This window comes from Berghia stephanieae, chromosome 1 (assembly GCF_034508935.2).
Source record: "Berghia stephanieae isolate SIO BIC M18660-M18661 chromosome 1, UCSD_Bste_1.3, whole genome shotgun sequence".
Lineage (NCBI taxonomy): Eukaryota > Metazoa > Mollusca > Gastropoda > Nudibranchia > Aeolidiidae > Berghia > Berghia stephanieae.
In genome coordinates, this window is record NC_088360.1 from 30,883,449 (window position 1) to 30,903,243 (window position 19,795).

A 19,795-nucleotide genomic window follows, 5' to 3' on the forward strand; every position below is an offset into this window, starting at 1 on the left:
TGTTATTGACTATGACATGCTTTGCAACAGAAAATGTAATAGACAATCCAAAAGTACTCAAATGATTAAAAATAAAAAATGTGTAAAAATGTACAGATTGTGTAAAGACTAAGAATGGGGTCAAATAATAATAGAGAACACACAGGTCCTGGCCGTCTGAGAGCAAAGCATTGAATGGATGGATTTAACCTTGTCAGGACCCTCCTCCCCCCACCCCCTCCCACATACACACACCTAATCAAGCAAACGCGCGTGCCGGTACACACACACACACACACACACACACACACACACACACACACACACGGACACAGGGCTAAAATTAAATAGGGAAAGAAGCTGACCGTACTCAAATAATATTATTACCGATTGAAGCCAACATATAATATTACCAAGGTCATTGACCTCACGAATCGGAGTCACAATAATAATAATAATAATAATACTTCGGTCAACCCCCCTCCCAAACATAAAATATTATCCGACATCAGCAGCACACACTTTGAAGAGACTAATCAGACATACAAAATGTGTGTTGATTGACCATAGGAGATGACGAAATAAGCCATAGCTCACCTTTTTTTCGCTAGAGATTTTTTTTTTTAATTTTCCTTGATGGGAAAGGTGAAAAGCGGAATTTTTGCCTTGAATGTGAAATGTATACCAATTAAGTGAAATTATTCCGCGAAAAGCTGAAGGGTAGGAGCCTCTAGGTCAAGGTCATGCTTCTTGTAAATCGTCGGGACAGAAATAGCTGGTATGCCAATTTCCTATGCGATGATTTTCTGTCGCATGCCAAACTTTCCAAATGCATCGAATCTTGAATCTTCCTTTTCCGCGATAGGTTTGCCATTGTAGTTGTAGACTTGACTTGAATTATTCTTGATAAAATTGATACTAATTAAGAGGGCCATTACATAGGATGGCCTGGGATTAGAACCAAAAAAAAAAATCTTGAACTTGAAGTTGCGAGAATGTAAAATTTGAGATGGAGAAATTAAAGTTATTCAATACTGCTCATGTACATTGAACACGGACGTCAGGCAAAGCACCTACATTACATCGATGTGCGCCAATCGTTCGCGGATATTCTTAACCACTTAAAATTCTTACTGGTAGCTTTTTTAACCAATGGAAATACTTGTTTATTTGTGATTTTTTTGTAGTCATGAGTGATAAGAACATCGACTTAAGCGACATCGACTTATGTGGAGTTTTTTTTTTTTTTACTAATGTTTTATAGGAAGAAGGGGGAGGGACCAAGAAAAAAAATCGACTTAGGTAAAAATCGACTTAGGCAACGTCGACGTATCCAGAGTGCACTGTATTAATATCGGATTTCACAAAGAGAAGAAATATACGAACTTATAAAACAAAAACTATAAAATGCCTATAAAGTTGGAAAGTATGTATTCAAAATAAAAACATAGCAAATAATAGTACTGAAAATATTATGGACTAAATTTAACATAATACATAACTAAATTTAAAATATCGATATGAATATCGATATCGTCTGGCAGCCATGATGAGAAGATAATGTAAAGAAGGCATTTCGGCACAGAGTTAAAAGGTGTCTGCGCATCGATATAGAGCCCTGAAATTTGGCATGAATAAAGTTTAGATGTTATTCTAAAAACAAGCGTTTAAATTTTAAAAACACACGCGGTAAATAAAAAAATAAATGCATTTGAAATTGCCAAATTTTAACTTCATATAACTTCTGGAATTATTAATGGATTTTTCCTTAATTGGCACCATTTAAAAGGAAATTGAAAGACGAAAATAATGATACCAAAATATCTGCGATATTCTTATTTATAACAAAGTTATGCATCTTTAATTGAACCCCCCAAACCGCGAACGGCAATTTCCAGTCACAACTTTCCTATGGGCGAGTTGGGTCAAAATCTGACTGCCACTGCTGCTGCTCACTAATCTGCCTATTATCATGTTTTTAAAAAACTTCCGATTTTAATTTTCTAGAATTATTTATTTATTTGAGATCAGTATTTGTGTGCCATGTTTCTTTTTACTTTTGATTTTTTAAAAATTATTGTTATTATTCTTTAATTTATTATAATAATAATAATAATAATAATAATAATAATAATAATAATAATAATAATAATAATAATAATAATAATAATAATAATAATAATAGATCTTTATTGTCCATAAATATGGCAATTTGTCATTTAGTTACACTTGTTATAACGTTATATGATACGCAGTGGCTATTTTTACAGTCCCGTAAAGATGGTTCTCGGGGCTATTTTTACAGTCCCGTAAAGATGGTTCTCAGGGCTATTTTTACAGTCCCGTAAAGATGGTTCTCGGGGCTATTTTTACAGTCCCGTAAAGATGGTTCTCGGGGCTATTTTTACAGTCCCGTAAAGCCGGTTCTCATGGCTATTTTTACGGCGTTGATGCGATTCTGTTCAATTATCCGCATAGTTATAGATTATCATCTTTTTGCAGTATTCACAAAACTTCACATATCATTTCTCCCGATATTTAGATGTACAGATCTAGAGGCGGTGAATGAAAGCAAAATTAATTTCATTTAACATATTTAGATCTAAAGCTAAAACTAAAATTAACAAACAATTAATGTAAAGTCAATTCTCTTAGCGATTTTTACGGTACTGTCATTTTTATTACATATAATTTTTTTTTTTTTTTTTTTTTTTTGCATAAGTTATGTTTGCAGTACAGAACAGCCCGTTTTCTATCATCAGTGGGCAGGTTAGGTTGTATGTCTTGATTTTTTTTTTCTGTCAAACATACATAATATAGATCTATTATCAAACACTGAAAGTATATTTAGTTCCTGCTTGAGTCGACACCCTCAAGATATAATACTTTACAGGTTGGCTTTTGTTTATACTTTACCAGTATAACCAGTCAGGAAGGACTAACGGTTTATACAATTTTAAAAGAAGTAGACGTCTAACATATTCAGGGTGCAGTCTTCTCACGTGAGAGTGGGTTTGAATCCAATTTCAGAAAAGAGGCCGTTCACAAACCAATTGGACACATTTTGACCTGTAAGGTGAAACTCGTTTTTTGGAACTTTATTTTTGACCCTTTACTGTGTTGGTCACCATGGCGTTATTTGTGAACCTATGTGACTAATTTTGGTATCATTATAAAGGGCACAAAACAAGCTTTCTAACGGTGTATTTCATTCTTAATTCCTGATTGTATTTCTCAGAAAGCTTATGTAATAAAAATTTATAAATTTTTGAATTACAAGAACTTTTTAAATTATGGATACATTTTAATTATACTTCATACATCGATAGACAATTAATTGAAGAATATCTCTGCCAAATTTCATCAAAATTGATACACTCGCTCATTATTTTATTTTTCCCGCCACCAACCCCACTTTTTATGACAAAAACCTCATATTTTTTTCCATTTTCATTTATCCTTCATTTTTTCCATACTTTCCATACATGAAAATGATTTATATGAAAATAAAGCTTATTTTCTGACCTTCAAAATGATATCTAACACTTTCCATTTATTTTTTAATTGAAACAAAATTACTGAAAACAATAAGTGGGCCAAGTTGACTGCAAGACTCAAAATTTCCCGATAGCCGCGAGATGCTGGTTTTGAGGCAGCAGTGAGATCACAGATTCTCTCTGTAAAATTGACAAAAGATTTCAGTAGAAAAATATAAATAATTCTGGACCCGTAGGTCGTAGAGAAACAAATAAGGTATCAAATTTTATGTTTTTTCGAGTCCCATCCCCCTGACTGAGTCAAATCAAGATATTTTGAGTTTGAAAATTTTATCAAAGTGCCTAACTAAGCAGCGTGCTAAACTACAATCTAAAACTATTTAAACCTCACGGACGTATGCAGCAACATTTTCATTAATTTACCATCACCGCCAACGGAGGTGCATAAAAACGGTGCGTTTTTGTACACCTCTAACGGAGGTGTATAAAAACGCCACCTAATACACAATGCAAAATTTCTCGTATAAAGATCTACATCGTCAACATCATTTATATAGCATGGATGGATTTTTTAATATTTGAATTTATTTTGTTCCTTTCCACTGCTGAGCAATTGCCTCCCCAAGCCGTTATAGTTATATACAAAATGACAAGGCACTTTCGATTACTACTTAAAAGAATGTGCAGAGGGTTTTATCTGTTCTAAACTGAGAAAGTTTTGCTAAAAAATAAGTACGTTTGCACACCTTAGGTACGTAGATCCTCCTGAGGCTAGATGCCCAGTTACCGTGTACGTAGACACTGTTTACCCCCTCCCAAACTCAAACCCCCTAGACTAGAACAAGAATACTGGGGATGTAGGAGCTTTCGGAAGGCCACTTGTCGCTTTATAGAGAAATTACTATTTGGCTCCAAAATAAATTACCTTTCTTTATTTTGCCTGAATATCACTATCAGGAACCTGGACTGATTAAAAAGGGTTCTGATTTTAAAAAACAAATAATTTTCACATGTATGCCGCCATGTTTTGAATGATCCCGGAAGTAAAAGGAGAAAAAGCCGACTGTGTGTTGAAAAAGAGAGTAATCGTCCTTTGTATACAAAATGGCAGGTGTTCAGGAAGATGACGAGGTAGTGGTTTATGAACCAACGTTAAAAAATATCGTTGATCAAAAAACCTTAAGATGGATATTTGTTGGTGGAAAAGGAGGAGTAGGAAAGACAACTACAAGGTAATCATGCGAGTTGGCTTATTAATGTTTTTAACGAGGAGAGAGCATCATCAGTATGAGTGACAACATCAACAACAGCAGACAGATTATTCTGGACTGACTCAGAATCTCTGCTGACTCTGACCTGAGACAGACTGGATTTGAATGTGGTCTTCCATTCTTTAAAAAAAAATATTGTTATCCCATTTTTACTCGTACATCCCAGCTTGAAGTTAGTGACATTCGAGGTTGAAATTTAAGTATTTTCGTTTTTTTTAAAAAAGTGGCCCCTGCCTAGCGGAGTAATTTTAACGCTGTGATTATCCCCAGACACCTGTCTGGGGATAATAAAAATTTGTTATCCCCAGACACCTGTCTGGGGATAACGAATTTTCATTATCCCCAGACGCATATTTGAAACTCCGCTCTTTTAAACAATTATCCACATTCCAGAATATGGAATGTTTCCAGATGCACATAGAAATAAGGAAAGTTAATAAAATATCTATAAAAACATAAAATTAACCAACATTAAAATCAGTTGTTACTACATATACACAATATGCGTCGACTTCGAAGTGGGTGTCATGGCCGAATGGTTTAGTGGTCTGCCCTGGAAGTTTGACCATAATCGACGTTGTGGGTTCGAATCCTGGTAACGTAACTTTTTTTTTTTTTTTTTTAAATTCCGTCTTCTTTTTACAGAACGTTGAAAAGGATAAATGTCCCACCCATCCTCCCCCCACCTCTTTTTTTTTTTATTATTATTGAACTATCTCTCTCTCTCTCTCTCTCTCTCTCTCTCTCTCTCTCTCTCTCTCTCTCTCTCTCTCTTGTTTTTTTTTTTTCTAGTTTCTAGCAAATATATTCGTCCCCACTCCGATCTCAAATAGTGTCTAAAAAGAATAAATAATTAAAAAGCAAACAAACAGAAATATTCAGAGAGCGACCAAATGGTCAGATAGAGGAGAAAAAAAACAATAATTGTTTTAAAAAATAAAAACAATAATTGTTTTAAAAATAAAAACAATTTAAGAAATTCATGCTCAGAAACGGAACATTTACATAAAGGTTTAGCAAACAAAAAACTCTAAGGTTTAGGTCAAAATATTTTTAAAAAAAGAAAAAGAGAGATTTCCCTCGGAGCAGGGAATAGTGTTAACAATAATAATAATAATAATAATAATAATAATAATAATAATAATAATAAAAATAATACTATTATTGATAATAATATAATAATGATTATGATGGTAATAGTAATAATAATAACAAATATTACAATTATTATTATTATTATTATTATTATTATTATTATTATTATTATTATTATTATTATTATTATTATCATTGACCAAAACAAAAAAAAACAATAATAGATCTAGAGCAAATTAAATAATGAAATAATATTATCGGAGAAATAAAAAATTCAACTGATTAAAAAATAACTCTTGCTCGGAACTCGTAACAAAAGTGAAAACAATGAATATCAATTGGGAAGAAAGAAAGAAAAGTAAAGAAAAAAAAAAATGAGTGGGGGGGGGGGGGGGTCGGTCGCGACTGGGTCGAATCTGTGCAGCTAAAAGGAGTAAAATGAAAGGTGGCCTTACCCACTGAGCTGCCTATTCACACCGCTATCGGAATATTTTAAATTCATCATATATGAGCTAAACATATTTCCACCATTTTTGCTTCCTTGTTTTGGTAGTTATTTTCATCTCTGATTCGAATAAAAATATGTTGTTGGATCTAGTTTTGTGGACGTGTGATACTAAATTGTATTGTCTTGTGCGAAGCAGACAGGAAAATAGCAGGTGTGGGTTTTGGGCTTTGGGGCGAATAACACCATGGCCTAGGAATTCGTCCGCGACATAAAAATTATTCCCGGTCGCCCCCAAAATTGTGGCCAGAATGAGCAAATTATAGAAACAAGAGATGATCAATAAAGTTAACAGGTAGGTAGGTAATGAAAATTTTAATGGTTGGTGGACTATGAACAGATTTGATGATTAACAACTTTCTTCCTGGTTGAAAATAAAAAGTCGAATTGCCAGTTTGACGTTTTCAGATCAAAGTAACAAAAGAAATTTCATTGATCCATTTGCTTTAAAATATTTTTTTAAAAAGAGCTGGATTTGACATTTGATCACTATTTACTTTCATCTTGTGTTAAATATCACTTGATATATTAACTGTTTTGGGACACAACCACTAGTATTTTTTCCAGAATATTTGGTATTTTTCACGCCTAGTTTGGCATTTTGCATAAAATCTTTCTGCCCACTTGCTACATGCGTCTGGGGATAACAAAAATTGGTTATCCCCAGACACCTGTCTGGGGATAACGAATTTTTATTATCCCCAGACAGGCGTCTGGGAATAATGACAGCCTAATTTTAATGGCCAGATCAGATGTGTTTTAGTTTAATGTTGATCAAGTGATCAAGATAAATAGCAGTAGCAGCCATTTTTTTTACGTTGTCTAAAAAGAAAAAAAAGATTGCGATGAGTCTCACTCTCAAAAAATAATGATGGGATATAATATGTACATTGCGACAAGCACATATCATATCTGCAGGTCTGATAACCCTAATTGTTATGGGCTCATTATTGAATTGTAATGGGAATACTCTCAAACTAACGCAAAATATTGTCCATTATAATTTTTTTAAATGAAAAAATTGAGCTTTTATATGGCACAATATCCACTAAACGTGCTCAAAGGGCTTTACAAGGGGTCCCTGGTCAACAGCAACATTTAACATGTAGGACGGGGCATAACACCTGTTAGTCGATATTACAATTTTGCGGACAAAGACAACGCTGTAATGGCCAGTACTCATTTTACACTTGAGTACGGTGAGAGAATGTGAGTAAAGAGCTTTTTTCCAAGGACTAAACTAGAATATGCGCCGAGCGCGATGCTCGAACCCAGGACTTCCAATCCGAAAGCGAGTGTCATACTACTAGACCACATAGCCGTACAAAACATTAACGAAGTGACCATTTCTCTGAACGCTTGGAGGAATGAACTTAACACTTTTTCTCCGAACAGTTTCCAGTTTCCATTCTCATGAATTTTTTTGGTTACCTATTTGCGAGAGTTTGGCGCCATTTTTCATCATTCTGCAACTTCTACAAGGACTGGGAGGAAGCACATTCTAGAGCTAGATATTTCCCCCACCCAGAAAAAAAAAAATTATCGATTTTTTTAAACAGAGAAAATTGAAGAACAGAAAAAGAAATGAAAACTGAAACAAAGCAAAAATAAAAATTATTTTTGTGTTAGACAGCTGACAACTTGCAATCTCTGTCTTCTGTCTTTCCCCTGAACATAAAAGCTATTCAGATTGGAGTCTGTATAACCGTAACATTACCAAGTTATATATATACTGAGAGTCCTGCCTCACTAATTCATTCCTGAGCGTTGAGATGGTGACGCAACTATTACATACAAGACCTTGCAGTTGAGTCGGCAGGGCTTTTGGGTTAGACAACCACTATTTACCCATCGGTCAGCGGTACTCTTTGATGTACAACACTCACCACCTTTATGCAAAGCCGCCTGCCCATATATATATATTAATTAAAAAAACAAACAACTCAGTGTTTTAAACGCTTTTGAATCACACGAGATACATCAGTGTGCTCATCGCCTTGAGAATTGAAAATGAGATATAAATCAAGAAAATCGACCGGAAAATAAAGATACTATCATTAAATTCAAAAATTTGAGCAATATATTTTTCAAAATCAATCTACTAGAAAAAAATGTTATTTCTGAGCGCTATTTTTGTGAAACAAAGATAAATGTTCTCCTTTTTGCAAGCTGATTCAAACAATGTGGTTTTCAAATTTATCGTGGATACGTAATCATTTGGAAGCTACAGAGAAAGGTTTTTTTGTGTAATCCCTTTCACACGTGCGTATACATCCCATGCTGATTGTCACTACCCCCTAACCATTTCCACCATCCAAGTACCAGCAACCTTTTCTCTTTGATGTCGTATCATGGTCTCCCCAAAGCCCAACACCTCGGTCGATTGTGGGTCAAACCCCCCTCCACCTCCCTCCCCCCCTCCCCTTTTATCATATCTTACAGAATATTCGGGAAAATAGAGTTCAGCATTAGGTTGGCCGAGCATATTTGAGAATTAGAGATCAAGTTTATATTTCCTTAACCATTCGGAGAAATAGAGATCGTTTTTTTTCAGCCAGCCATTTTAATGAGTGGTCCTACCCTCCACCATTCCAGCAGTAAAAGAAGTAACGCTATTTAATAAAATTGAAGAACGAAAAAAAGAATGGAAAAATCAAAATGAAATAATTTTTGTGTTGGACAGCTGACAACTTGCAATCTCTCTTCTGTCTTTTCTTCACAACAAAAAAACAAATTAAAAATCAATAAATACAGAAGAAGAAGGCATAGCATTGGAAATAATACATTATATTTTCTAATATCTAATTAGGCTAAGTATTTAATAAGTAGCTTACCCTTTATGTTGGATGAATCCATTGGAAGATCCAACGTGTCATCGCGTTTGGACACTTGTCAATCACAGTGGAACTATGGCTCGGGTTTTGGCACCTAATTATAGAAATTCAGTTTTCAAATGACTATATAATATTTTTTTTTTTTTTTCGTTCGACGTTGCAATAATATAGTATATATGATCTATTGATAAAACCATTTGAATTTTGTCTCTATGCCAAATCTTGGCCCCAGCTGACTGAAGTAGCAAAAGGGAATTCCCCTGATGTGATGTCACATGACTAGGAGCCAATGAATGACACTGACCCTGGCAGTCCAAGCTGACATGGCGTGATTACAATTTCAGTTGTTTTAGAAATCACAATATTAGTTGTCTTCAATTTTAAATACATTGATGTATAAAAAGATTGTCCCGTTTCAGAGAATATATTACAATTGAAATAGTCTGATGCAAACATGGGCTGAATAAAATCTGTTCATTATTTTTTCAAGGTACATCCCTCCCTTCTTCACCCCCCCCCCCTTCTCTCTCTCTCTCTCTCTCTCTCTCTCTCTCTCTCTCTCTCTCTCTCTCTCTCTCTCATCTTAATATTAATTGATGACATGAACTGCAAGATGTTCAGAAAACACTGCATGCTGTACAATTGTTTTACAAAACATAAATATCTCAAAACAAGTATTTTGACCATTCCTGGGTCACTACACAATTGGTCAGCTCATTGCTGGGTCACTAGACAATTGGTCAGCTAGCCCCTGGGTCACTACACAATTGGTCAGCTAGCACTGGGTCACTACACAATTGGTCAGCTCGCTCCTGGGTCACTACACAATTAATTGGTCAGCTAGCTCCTGTGTCACTACACAATTGGTCAGCTAGCTCCTGGGTAACTACACAATTAATTGGTCTGCTAGCTCCTGTGTCACTACACAATTAATTGGTCAGCTAGCTCATGAGTCACTACACAATTAATTGGTCAGCTAGCTCCTGGGTCACTACACAATTAATTGGTCAGCTAGCTCCTGTGTCACTACACAATTAATTGGTCAGCTAGCTCCTGGGTCACTACACAATTAATTGGTCAGCTAGCTCCTGGGTCACTACACAATTGATCAGCTAGCTCCTGGGTCACAACACAATTGGTCAGCTAGCTCCTGGGTCACTACACAATTGGTCAGCTAGCTCCTGGGTCACTACACAATTGGTCAGCTAGCTCCTGGGTCACTACACAATTGGTCAGCTCGCTGACCACTTAAAATTGATTTAGTCATCTGCATGATTACGATATTTTTTTCTGTCTAGTTTAAGTTTATGTTTATGTTTTAGGTTTTCTTTATTTTCTTGTTTCTCACATGTTAATATCAAGTTTTTGAAATTCCTTCCACAGTTGTTGTTTGTCTGTCCAATTGGCTAAGGCTCGGGAATCTGTGTTAATCATATCGACAGATCCAGCCCATAATATCTCAGATGCCTTTAGTCAAAAGTTTTCCAAGGTACCGTCAGCAGTCAAAGGTTTTGACAACCTCTACGCAATGGTAAGTCCATGGAGATTTCCTGAATAAAATTGTCACTGTTTTATTAAGTACAGTTTAACTCACTCAACCCGAACACTGACTATATATCTGTCTATAACCAGGGTTACTTTTATCCCATGCCTCTTTATTTATTTCATTTTTCTGAGACAAATTATAGATGTAGTTCAAAGCTAATGTTTTTCATTATACATGTAGTGATAGTTGAATAAAACAATCTATGTACATGCTCCTTTTTAAAACATTTTTTCCAATTTTGAAAAGTAGCAAAAATATCTAGGATTGAGTGAGTTATCTGCCTACTACAGTGGAAGCAGCTGAAATGGAACAACGTTGATACATAGAAATTATTCCCATTCACAGATTCAGCAACTGATTTTTTTTTGACTGGAACATGGCTGCAGACATTTTCATTGCAGAGGGTTTCTTTGCGATGTTTTTCCAAAATTTTGTCTTCCGTCTTTAATGGCATCAACGTTACTTGTGTGTGGACATGATTACATCTTGGGCGTGTTTATATATTAATATTATTACCTCCATGTCATGTGTGGAGACATGTTTACATTTGGAAGGATGTGTACAAAAGGCTATGCTAAAAGAATGTTTTCATAACATTTGCTACAAAAATATTCCAGAATTAAGTGATATTGATAAATCTGTGGAAAATGTTCATCAGGACGTTACAGTCGCAGGCTTCAACTGAAGGCTGGTTTACCAAAACTCGTTAAGTCGATTTTTCTATTTTTTTTAGATTTTCCATCCAGATAAATTTAAACGTAATCTTTATTTTAAGCATCAACTGGCATAGTAATTTCCCTAGATTTGTGTGAATTTGATGTATAAATATGATAAAATTATAGGCCGGATGAGAAATTTTAGGGGAAATAATCCTCAATATCTTAAAATGGGAAAAACTGAGTTAGGCAGATTTGGAAAACCATTCTTCAACTGTATTTAATAATGTGATTACTTTTTTCTGTTTGGTTTTTTACTTTTCTACCTTAATCATCCAGTGCATCAGAGATCTATGAATACCGTCATCATTTTAGATTGAACATTCAATTTATTTCACATCTCATTTTTATGTTTTGATTTCTTTTGCAGGAGATTGATCCAAACCTGGGATTTTCAGAGCTGCCAGACGAGTACTACGAACAAGGTCTGGCATTCAATCAGTTAAATTTCAAACATTCGTATTTTGATAAGTAAAGGACACTGTTTTTTTTTTAAATTCAAAATCCTGCATTTGATTTTGTTTCGTTATACAAGTTGGTTAGGGGCTTCTGATAGTTCAGTTGATAGAGCACTCACTTCACAAGCCAACTACAGTTGAGATTTTTTCTTTCTTGTCCACCCAGCAGTGATTGGGTAGCTGGATCTGTTAGATCTGGTGAAAAGTACTTTACGCTAGACTAGCATCCTATCCAAAGGGTAACAAGCAATAGCATTGCTATAGATGATACTGGGATAAATTCAGGCTCCATAGGACAAACCCCTCTGAAATTCTACTTTTTATACAAGATGGTTGTTGTGGTTGAAGCAATGCAATAGGTTACAAATATTGTAAATGTCAAATGATGGTTATTAGTTTATCATAACTTTTAAGTTTGTGACAGTTTGAACATCGATAGAAATATTTACTGAGTGAGTGACAGATGATGTGATTGTGATGTTTATTTGGTTTGTTCTCATACCAAATGTAAACACAATACAAATGTGGTGCGTGTCTTCTGACACCAATTAAGGGCCTCGTGTGTTCTGTAGGGCAGCTGTGTCAAACTGACTTTTTATGTTAAAGGTGAATAAGATGGTATTTTAGACTAATTAATTGTTATTGTTATTTTTTATAATCAATTGTTATTATTATTATTATTTTTATTTATTAATTTTTTAAAATTATTATTATTGTTATTTTAAAAATTATAATAATTATTATTATTATTATTATTAGTATTATTATTATTATTATTATTATTATTATTATTATTATTATTATTATTATTATATTTATTATTATTATTATTATTATTATTATTATTATTATATTTATTATTTTTATTTATTTATTTTTTAAAATTATTATTATTGTTATTATTTATTATTTTTGTTTATTTATTTTAAAAATTTATTATTATTGTTGTTTTTTAAATTATTATTATTAGTGTTATCATTTTTATTATTATTTTTATTTTTTTATTTTTTTTAATTATTATTATTGTTATTTTAAAAATTATTATTATTATTGTTATTATTATTATTATTATTATTATTATTATTATTATTTTTATTTTTATTATTATTGTTGTTATTATCATTGTTATGGTTTTATTGATCTAATTGTCCCCAGCCGATATGATGTCGATGGGAAAAGGTGTTGTACAGGAACTGTTGGGGGCTTTTCCAGGAATTGACGAAGCCATGAGTTTTGCTGAGGTTATGAGGCAAGTCTTGGAAATAAAAAAAAAATTTTATGAGCTTTTATATAGCGCAATGTCCACTAAACGTGCTCAAAGCGTTATACAAGGGGTCCCTGGCCAACAGCAACATTTAACATTTAGGACGGGACATGACGCCTGTTAGGCGATATTACTTCGGACAGAGACAATGCTGTTAAAGGCCAGGTACTCATTTTACACCTGAGTATGGTGAGAGAATGTGAGTAAAGAGCCTTCTCCAAGGATTCAACTATGCGCCCAGGACCTTCCGATCCGAAAGCGAGTGTCATACCACAAGACCACATCGCCACACAATCAGTCTGTCTTTGACAATGTTTAGTGTGTTGCCATATATCGGATTGGGTTAAGTAATGAAATAATAAGGGTGACATCAATAATGAGCATTTGTATAGCTCACATTTTCAAAATGGACAGAGTTGGAGCATGAACTGAAATGCTTTTTTCTTTTTTTTTTTTTTTCTGAAAATGTGCCGAAGACCAATTTAGTTGTCATTTTTTAAATTGTCAGAATTTATCAGTAATTAATCAAATGTTACCAATAGCTCAGTTGGTAGGGCACTCCCTTCACGTGCAAAGGGACCCAGATTGATCCTGGGTGCAGTCGAGATTTTGATCTGACCCCCCCCCACCCACGGCTACTCAGCAGTGAATGGGTAGCTGGGTCTCTTAGACCTGGTGGAAATTACTTTGCGATATACTAGTGTCCTATCCAATGGGTCGCAAGCAAGTGCTATAGACACTGGGATAAACTCTGGCTCCATGGCCCTAAAGGCTCTGAAGGATGACTTTTACTTTTATCAAATGTTGTAAAATTCTTTCAAATATGATCGATAATTTCCGCACCGTTTTCAATGGATTTTTCTTTTGGTTTTTAACTTTTCAGACTGGTAAAAAATATGAACTTTTCAGTGGTGGTTTTTGACACGGCCCCGACTGGCCACACTTTGCGTCTTCTGTCATTCCCGTCCGTCATCGAGAAAGGTCTTGGGAAATTGATGAAACTCAAGAATCAAATCAGTCCTTTTATCAGTCAGGTTGGGACTTGAGTTATTTATAGATTTTTATTTTAATTTCACGTCAGTTCATCACTCTCTTGTTTTTTTTAATCAGATCTAGAGGAAAAGTGACTCAATTAGCCTTTTGTGATTTATTTTAAAATTTGATGAATTAACAAAAAAAATCACACGTTTTTCGGGATTTTTTTGTTGTTTTTTTTTTTTTGGGGGGGGGAGGGGTCTGCTTTCTTTTGTTAATTTGGAAAAGTAACCTTTTGGTGAACCAGTGTTAGATTTGATCCAAGATGGATGGGAAATTCAAGAATAAATTATATCTACATAATCACTATATGTGTGTAAAATGTTTATAACTTTCTAAGCACTGCATTATGTTACTGAATAAAACGTTGGAAAAGTTTGCTTTGTTTTTGTTTTTTTTTGTTTGTGTTTTTGTTCAGAGACAAGCTTATGCTTGTAATTTGTAGTCGTAGATAAGTTTTTGGTTAAGAATAAACAATTCTGATTCAAAATACACGATTGATATTAAGTCTGTCTCTCTCTCTCTCTCTCTCTCTCTCTCTCTCTCTCTCTCTCTCTCTCTCTCTCTCTCTCTCTCTCTCTCTCTCTGTCTCTCTCTCTCTCTCTCTCTCTCTCTCTCTCTCTCTCTGCTCTCTGTCTCTCTCTGTATCAGATGGCTGGTCTGATGGGGATGCAGGATCTGAATGCAGACCAAATGTCCAGCAAGTTTGAGGACATGCTGGACACCATCAAACAAGTCAATCAACAATTTAAAGACGCCGTACGGGATGAGTATTATTACAGTCTTTTTATACTTGAATGATTTTTTTTTTCTATTTTCTCTACGATTTAAAATGACATTTCATGCATCATTTGTGCCAGGTTATCACAGCCTGGCGTTTCACTGGGAGACAAAAAGTTGCCCTTATTGCCCGTATCACAAAGCACTTTCATGTGAAAAGAAATAAAGATAAAAGTAGAGTATTAATAAAACTGAGAATAATAATAATAATAATAATTATAATATAAAAATAATAATAATAATCATGTTAATAATAATAATAATATAAAAATAATAATGATATAAAAATAATAATAATAAGAAGAAGAAGGAGAAGAAGAATAATGTTAATCATAATAATAATGATGATAATAATAATAATAATAATGTTAATAATAATAATAATGATAATAATAATAATCATTATCATGATATTAACTATAATAATAATAATGTACATTTGTTAAGGGCAGTTTATCCCAATGTATTATGCAGGCTCACAGCGAGTTACAATGACATAATTCTTACTTTGTTTCAAGAAGTTAATTTTAAAATGAACAATGACAAATAAATATTTATTTGAACTGGTGTTAGATTTCAGTTGGAGCTCATAAAGCCATGATTTATCCCCAATTTCTGAAGCAATTAACGAAACAGTAACCATCTTTTAATCTGATACCTGACTTAGAATTTGTGTCGTCTATTTCAACGAAAATTTCATCAAGTCCTATTTCCACTCATTTTTAATCCAAAAAATGTTTTGTTTTAAGTCATGAATAATTCTCAAGCAGATGTTTTACAAATTTGTTGGAATGGTTTGTCTTGTAGATTTTACTGCAAGAATTCTGGTTGCTTGGGTTCTCATCTCGTACTGGGGACGGTCACATTAACAATACCTGCCTTCCTTTACGGATCATCCGTTATTATCACAGAAATTTGGTGTCAATTAATGGACACGGAAATGGAAGAAATAAGAGGCATTTTGATTTGACAGCAATTTGATCACAATATTTTTCTTAAGTTACCGCAGTTTTAACGGGGGAAAAGGCTTTTTTCCATAAAAGTTATACAGGCTACCGCTCAGTTCCACGTCCATCATAGCAAAGTCGATCTTGAACACGTATCGGTGGTCTGGTCGTCAACAACGGTAAAAAGATTATCTACAAAAGGTTGTATGTAGCATTGTTTATTTGGTCTAGTATTACAGAAATGTTTACCATTTGTTACTAGGGTGGTCTGAGTTAATGAGTAGAGCGTGCCTTAAAAAACTCCCTAGGCAAAAAAAAAAAGAAAAAAGTTAGGTGGCAATCTGAAGGGAAAATATCGACACGGACATGTATTTCATATTTCCATCAATTTATTTCAAGTGTGCTCATTGTAAATATGCTCTGATGTTTTGAAATGAAATGATTCTAATTGGAATCAAGTTCAGTTTTTGTTTTTATAGTTTGTGTTTATTTTGCTTATCATTTTCTCCAGGACCAAACCACCTTTGTATGCGTGTGCATAGCCGAGTTTTTGTCCCTGTACGAGACTGAGAGGCTGATCCAAGAACTCACTCAATTTGGAATCGACACTCACAACATCGTCGTCAATCAACTTAACTTTTTGAAAAAGGGAGAGAAGCCATGCAAGCTTTGTGAGGCCAGAAATAAAATACAGGCCAAGTATATCGACCAGGTTGGTGAAGATTTGATTTATTTCATTCTCTGTGCCCGTTGTCTAGTCTTTGGAATGACAGCTTGTTTTTATTTCAGGGAATTCGATGATCAAGATACCGTGAAGATTGGGCTGTGATTCTTTGGTCAATAGAATCTTGTCCAGTATATGATAGTTATGATGATGGTAGAATAAAAATACCCTTGCTCAACAGTAGAGAGAGAGTAACAGGGAAAGGTTGAAAACTTTACGTATCGAGGCTCAAGAAGAAGAAAGGTAGAAGGCAGGCCACGTCCAGATATGAACAGGCCGATTGGCTCTTGTGTTAACCAAACTGTCATCCATGTTTTCTCTCTGACATTTATATCAAGTCATTTTGACATTTGACCTCTTCACTTTGCTTTTTTTTTTTTCTTTCAGATTGACGATTTGTACGAAGATTTCCACGTGGTCAAATTGCCATTATTGACGGAGGAATTGAGAGGTGTGGATAAGATAAAGGACTTTTCAGCCAATCTGATGACGCCGTACAAACCGGATTAATGAAGTCGAATGGGAATTCTAAATTATTGTGTGATTGAGTTTATGACTATGAGCTGCATTGTGGCACGGAGAGAGGAAGGGAGTTTGCAATTCGTCTTTATTAATGGATTTTATCTTTCCGTGGATTTTGGATTATTTATTATTTAGGAGGTGGGGAAAAGTGGTTGTGGTAAATTTTGGATGCTACTTTATTTATATTTTAGTTTTACTTTAGTTTTATTCTTTCAATATTTCAAATAATATTCTATCGCTTCAGGAGATATCAAAGTTGTCTCTTCTTCATCTCTTTTGCTTTCATTTGGTCTCTATCTTTCTGGTCGTACTCCAGTGTATCAAATAGAAGGAGGGAAGGGGTGGGAATATTGACCAAATAACGGGGGGGGGGGGGGGCTGCAATTTGATCAGTCCATTGAAGCAGGAGGGGGGGTGGGGGGGTTGCACATTTTGGGTTTTTCTGATCTAGTCCAGGCGAGATGTGATGTATAAAATGGTTTGTTTTTTTTCCAATCATATATACGGTGCGTAAAATAACAGCCACAGCATAGAGAATGTATTTCTGAACAGCATGTGTCGTGAGCTGAAATTTACTAAAAAGGAGATGGGGGTGGGAATAAGCTTCAGGGGAGTGTGAAAAAAATTCTAGAAGATAAAAAAGACAGGGGGTGGGGGGGAGATGCAAATAGCCACTTGATGGTAACATGAACTTGAGAGATAAATCAGTGAGGGATAACTCAAATCACTGAAGTAAACAACCAAGTTTCATTGGAGTTATCGTTCTTAACCGTCTCCATTCTTCTGGCTAAATTTTCTGGTGACTTCGACCTTGTTAGTCTTTTGTCCACTTTGAGTCAACACTGACCAGCTGATCGCCTTAATTGGAAATTGGAAGAATTTCATGACATTTATTACACAGCCATCACTATGAGATAAAATCATCTAATTATCTAATGTGAATAGATCGTTTTGTTCTCAATTAACAAAATTTTAAAAATTCTGTTTCTTTTCCTATAAGTCAGGTCTGCACTGTGATAATTGTCATAAAAAGATCTTTGTGAAGCCTATTGTAGCCAAAATAGTGTAAAGTGAGAGTTACTGGTAATGAGCAATAAATACAGTGGATTCTGATAAAACCAACTCTGTCTGACCAGAAAGATTGGGTTGACTTACAGCAATGTTGACTATATCCATTATGAATGGAACACACGTAGATAAAGAACAGAACGTTTGGGACCAACAAGACGTGTTGACTTTAAGCAGAAGTTGACTTTATGAGTGTTGGGTTTATGTGGATTCCACTGTATCGTCACGTGATGTGGTGTGAGACCTGTAGTATGATTTCTTGGATGTTTGTGTTTTGTGTGCAGACGAATGTCAGTGGTTTGACTGAGGGGGTGGGGGGGGGGGGGGGGTTCATACTTCTAATGATGGGCAGGCAGAGAGGTCCACTGCTGTGTCTTCTATCCCCCAGATCTGGTCCCCCTTTCCATGTTGATGTCTGTCTTTGTTCAGGATTGAAATTACTCTGTTTGGGTTTTTTCGTGGTCCTGGCAGGGAACCTTCGCTGGGAGGGAGACAATCAAATGTTTTGCACCTTTTCTGAGAGATAATATATTTCTCCTTGTAGATCATGTCTCTGATGTGTACTACTATAGTAAATAGTTTCTGTGTGGGGTCCTTTGACTTCCCATGATGGGCAGGAAGGTCACTTTCACTTACTGTGTCTTCTATCCCCCTTATATCTGTTTTCCAACTTGCTTTCTGTTTTGTCTTGGAATGAGATTACTTGGTTGTTTTATCTTCAGATCCCCATCTTTTCTCCTCTATCATCTTCCTTTTTTTTCCCCTTTTTACTGGCGCTGAGATGACCTAAAATTGTCAAAATGCTGTAAAACCCTTATAAATAAACAAACAAACAACTGGTGCTGATGAATGACCTAAAAGTGTGACAAGTTGTGAACCCCCTGAAATATAAATGTTACGAAATGAAACTGTTTGTGATGAAAAGTGAAATTGTCCCTCTTTGTATTTGATTTTGATTTTTGATTAAATGAAACTGACTGAAATATCCCAGCGTTTTGCAGATCTCATTCATTTCTTTCATTGCCAAACTCTGGAAAAACTTGTATTTCAACGTTTGACCAAAAAATCTCTTTCTTCAACTTCAAATATCGGTTGATTTAAATGACACCTCCTGGGTGGGGATCCTGACCTCCCATAGTGGGCAGGGAGGTACATGCTGTGTCTTCTATCCCCCCATAACCGTTTTCCAATTGTTTCCTGTCATTGTCTTGGAATGAGATTACTTAGGTTTTGTCCTATAGTTATAGTTTTGTGAGATGATATTTTTTTCCTTGTAAATCATCTCTCTGTTATGTACTGTATTATGTTTAGTTTACATATTATATTATATGATTTGTAAACGTTTGAGTGTGTTCCTTTTGGTTGGGACCGGACCTTGTGTGCTTGTGTGTGGATGAGACTTTTGGGTGATCTCAAACTAAGTACTTTGACGGTGTGCTCTTGGAATCTACATCTGTTCCCTATTTGAACCTATTCCCCTTTGTCTTACCTTTTCTCGGGTGCATTAAACGTAATTCTAGAACTTTTTGCTATCCCATTTTCTTCCTTTTTACT

General features: G+C 34.8%; 2 protein-coding genes across 4 annotated transcripts in view; one reads left to right on the top strand and one right to left on the bottom strand.

Moving 5' to 3' along the window:
• The window catches only part of LOC144971595 (nuclear pore complex protein Nup155-like), a 53,050-nt gene extending 48,515 nt beyond the window's left edge, over nt 1–4,535 (bottom strand). Inside the window, exon 1 of one of the 3 annotated variants that reach the window (XM_078912672.1) lies at nt 4,402–4,535. The gene's annotated coding sequence lies outside the window, so the exon portion shown is untranslated. Of the gene's footprint in view, nt 1–4,222; nt 4,332–4,401 lie in introns of those variants that run through there. The other 2 variants (XM_078912664.1, XM_078912678.1) reach the window with 2 other exon arrangements.
• Nucleotides 4,536–4,556: 21 nt separating this feature from the next.
• LOC144971612 (ATPase ASNA1 homolog) lies at nt 4,557–19,228 on the top strand. Its single transcript, XM_078912688.1, has 8 exons — nt 4,557–4,708; nt 10,565–10,712; nt 11,814–11,868; nt 13,057–13,150; nt 14,049–14,199; nt 14,852–14,959; nt 16,439–16,639; nt 17,039–19,228. Exons 1-8 carry the CDS (start codon nt 4,581–4,583, stop codon nt 17,159–17,161), a joined length of 1,008 nt encoding a protein of 335 aa, XP_078768814.1. The 5' UTR covers nt 4,557–4,580; the 3' UTR covers nt 17,162–19,228.
• The last annotated feature ends 567 nt before the right edge of the window (nt 19,229–19,795 follow it).

What these genes read in the sequence shown, in the direction of transcription:
- LOC144971612 (XM_078912688.1), top strand. Translation starts at nt 4,581, where the DNA reads ATGGCAGGTGTTCAGGAAGATGACGAGGTAGTGGTTTATGAACCAACG. An exon ending in GTAGGAAAGACAACTACAAG is followed by an intron (nt 4,709 to 10,564) that starts GTAATCATGCGA and finishes TTCCTTCCACAG; the next exon opens with TTGTTGTTTGTCTGTCCAAT. An exon ending in ATCAACAATTTAAAGACGCC is followed by an intron (nt 14,960 to 16,438) that starts GTACGGGATGAG and finishes CATTTTCTCCAG; the next exon opens with GACCAAACCACCTTTGTATG.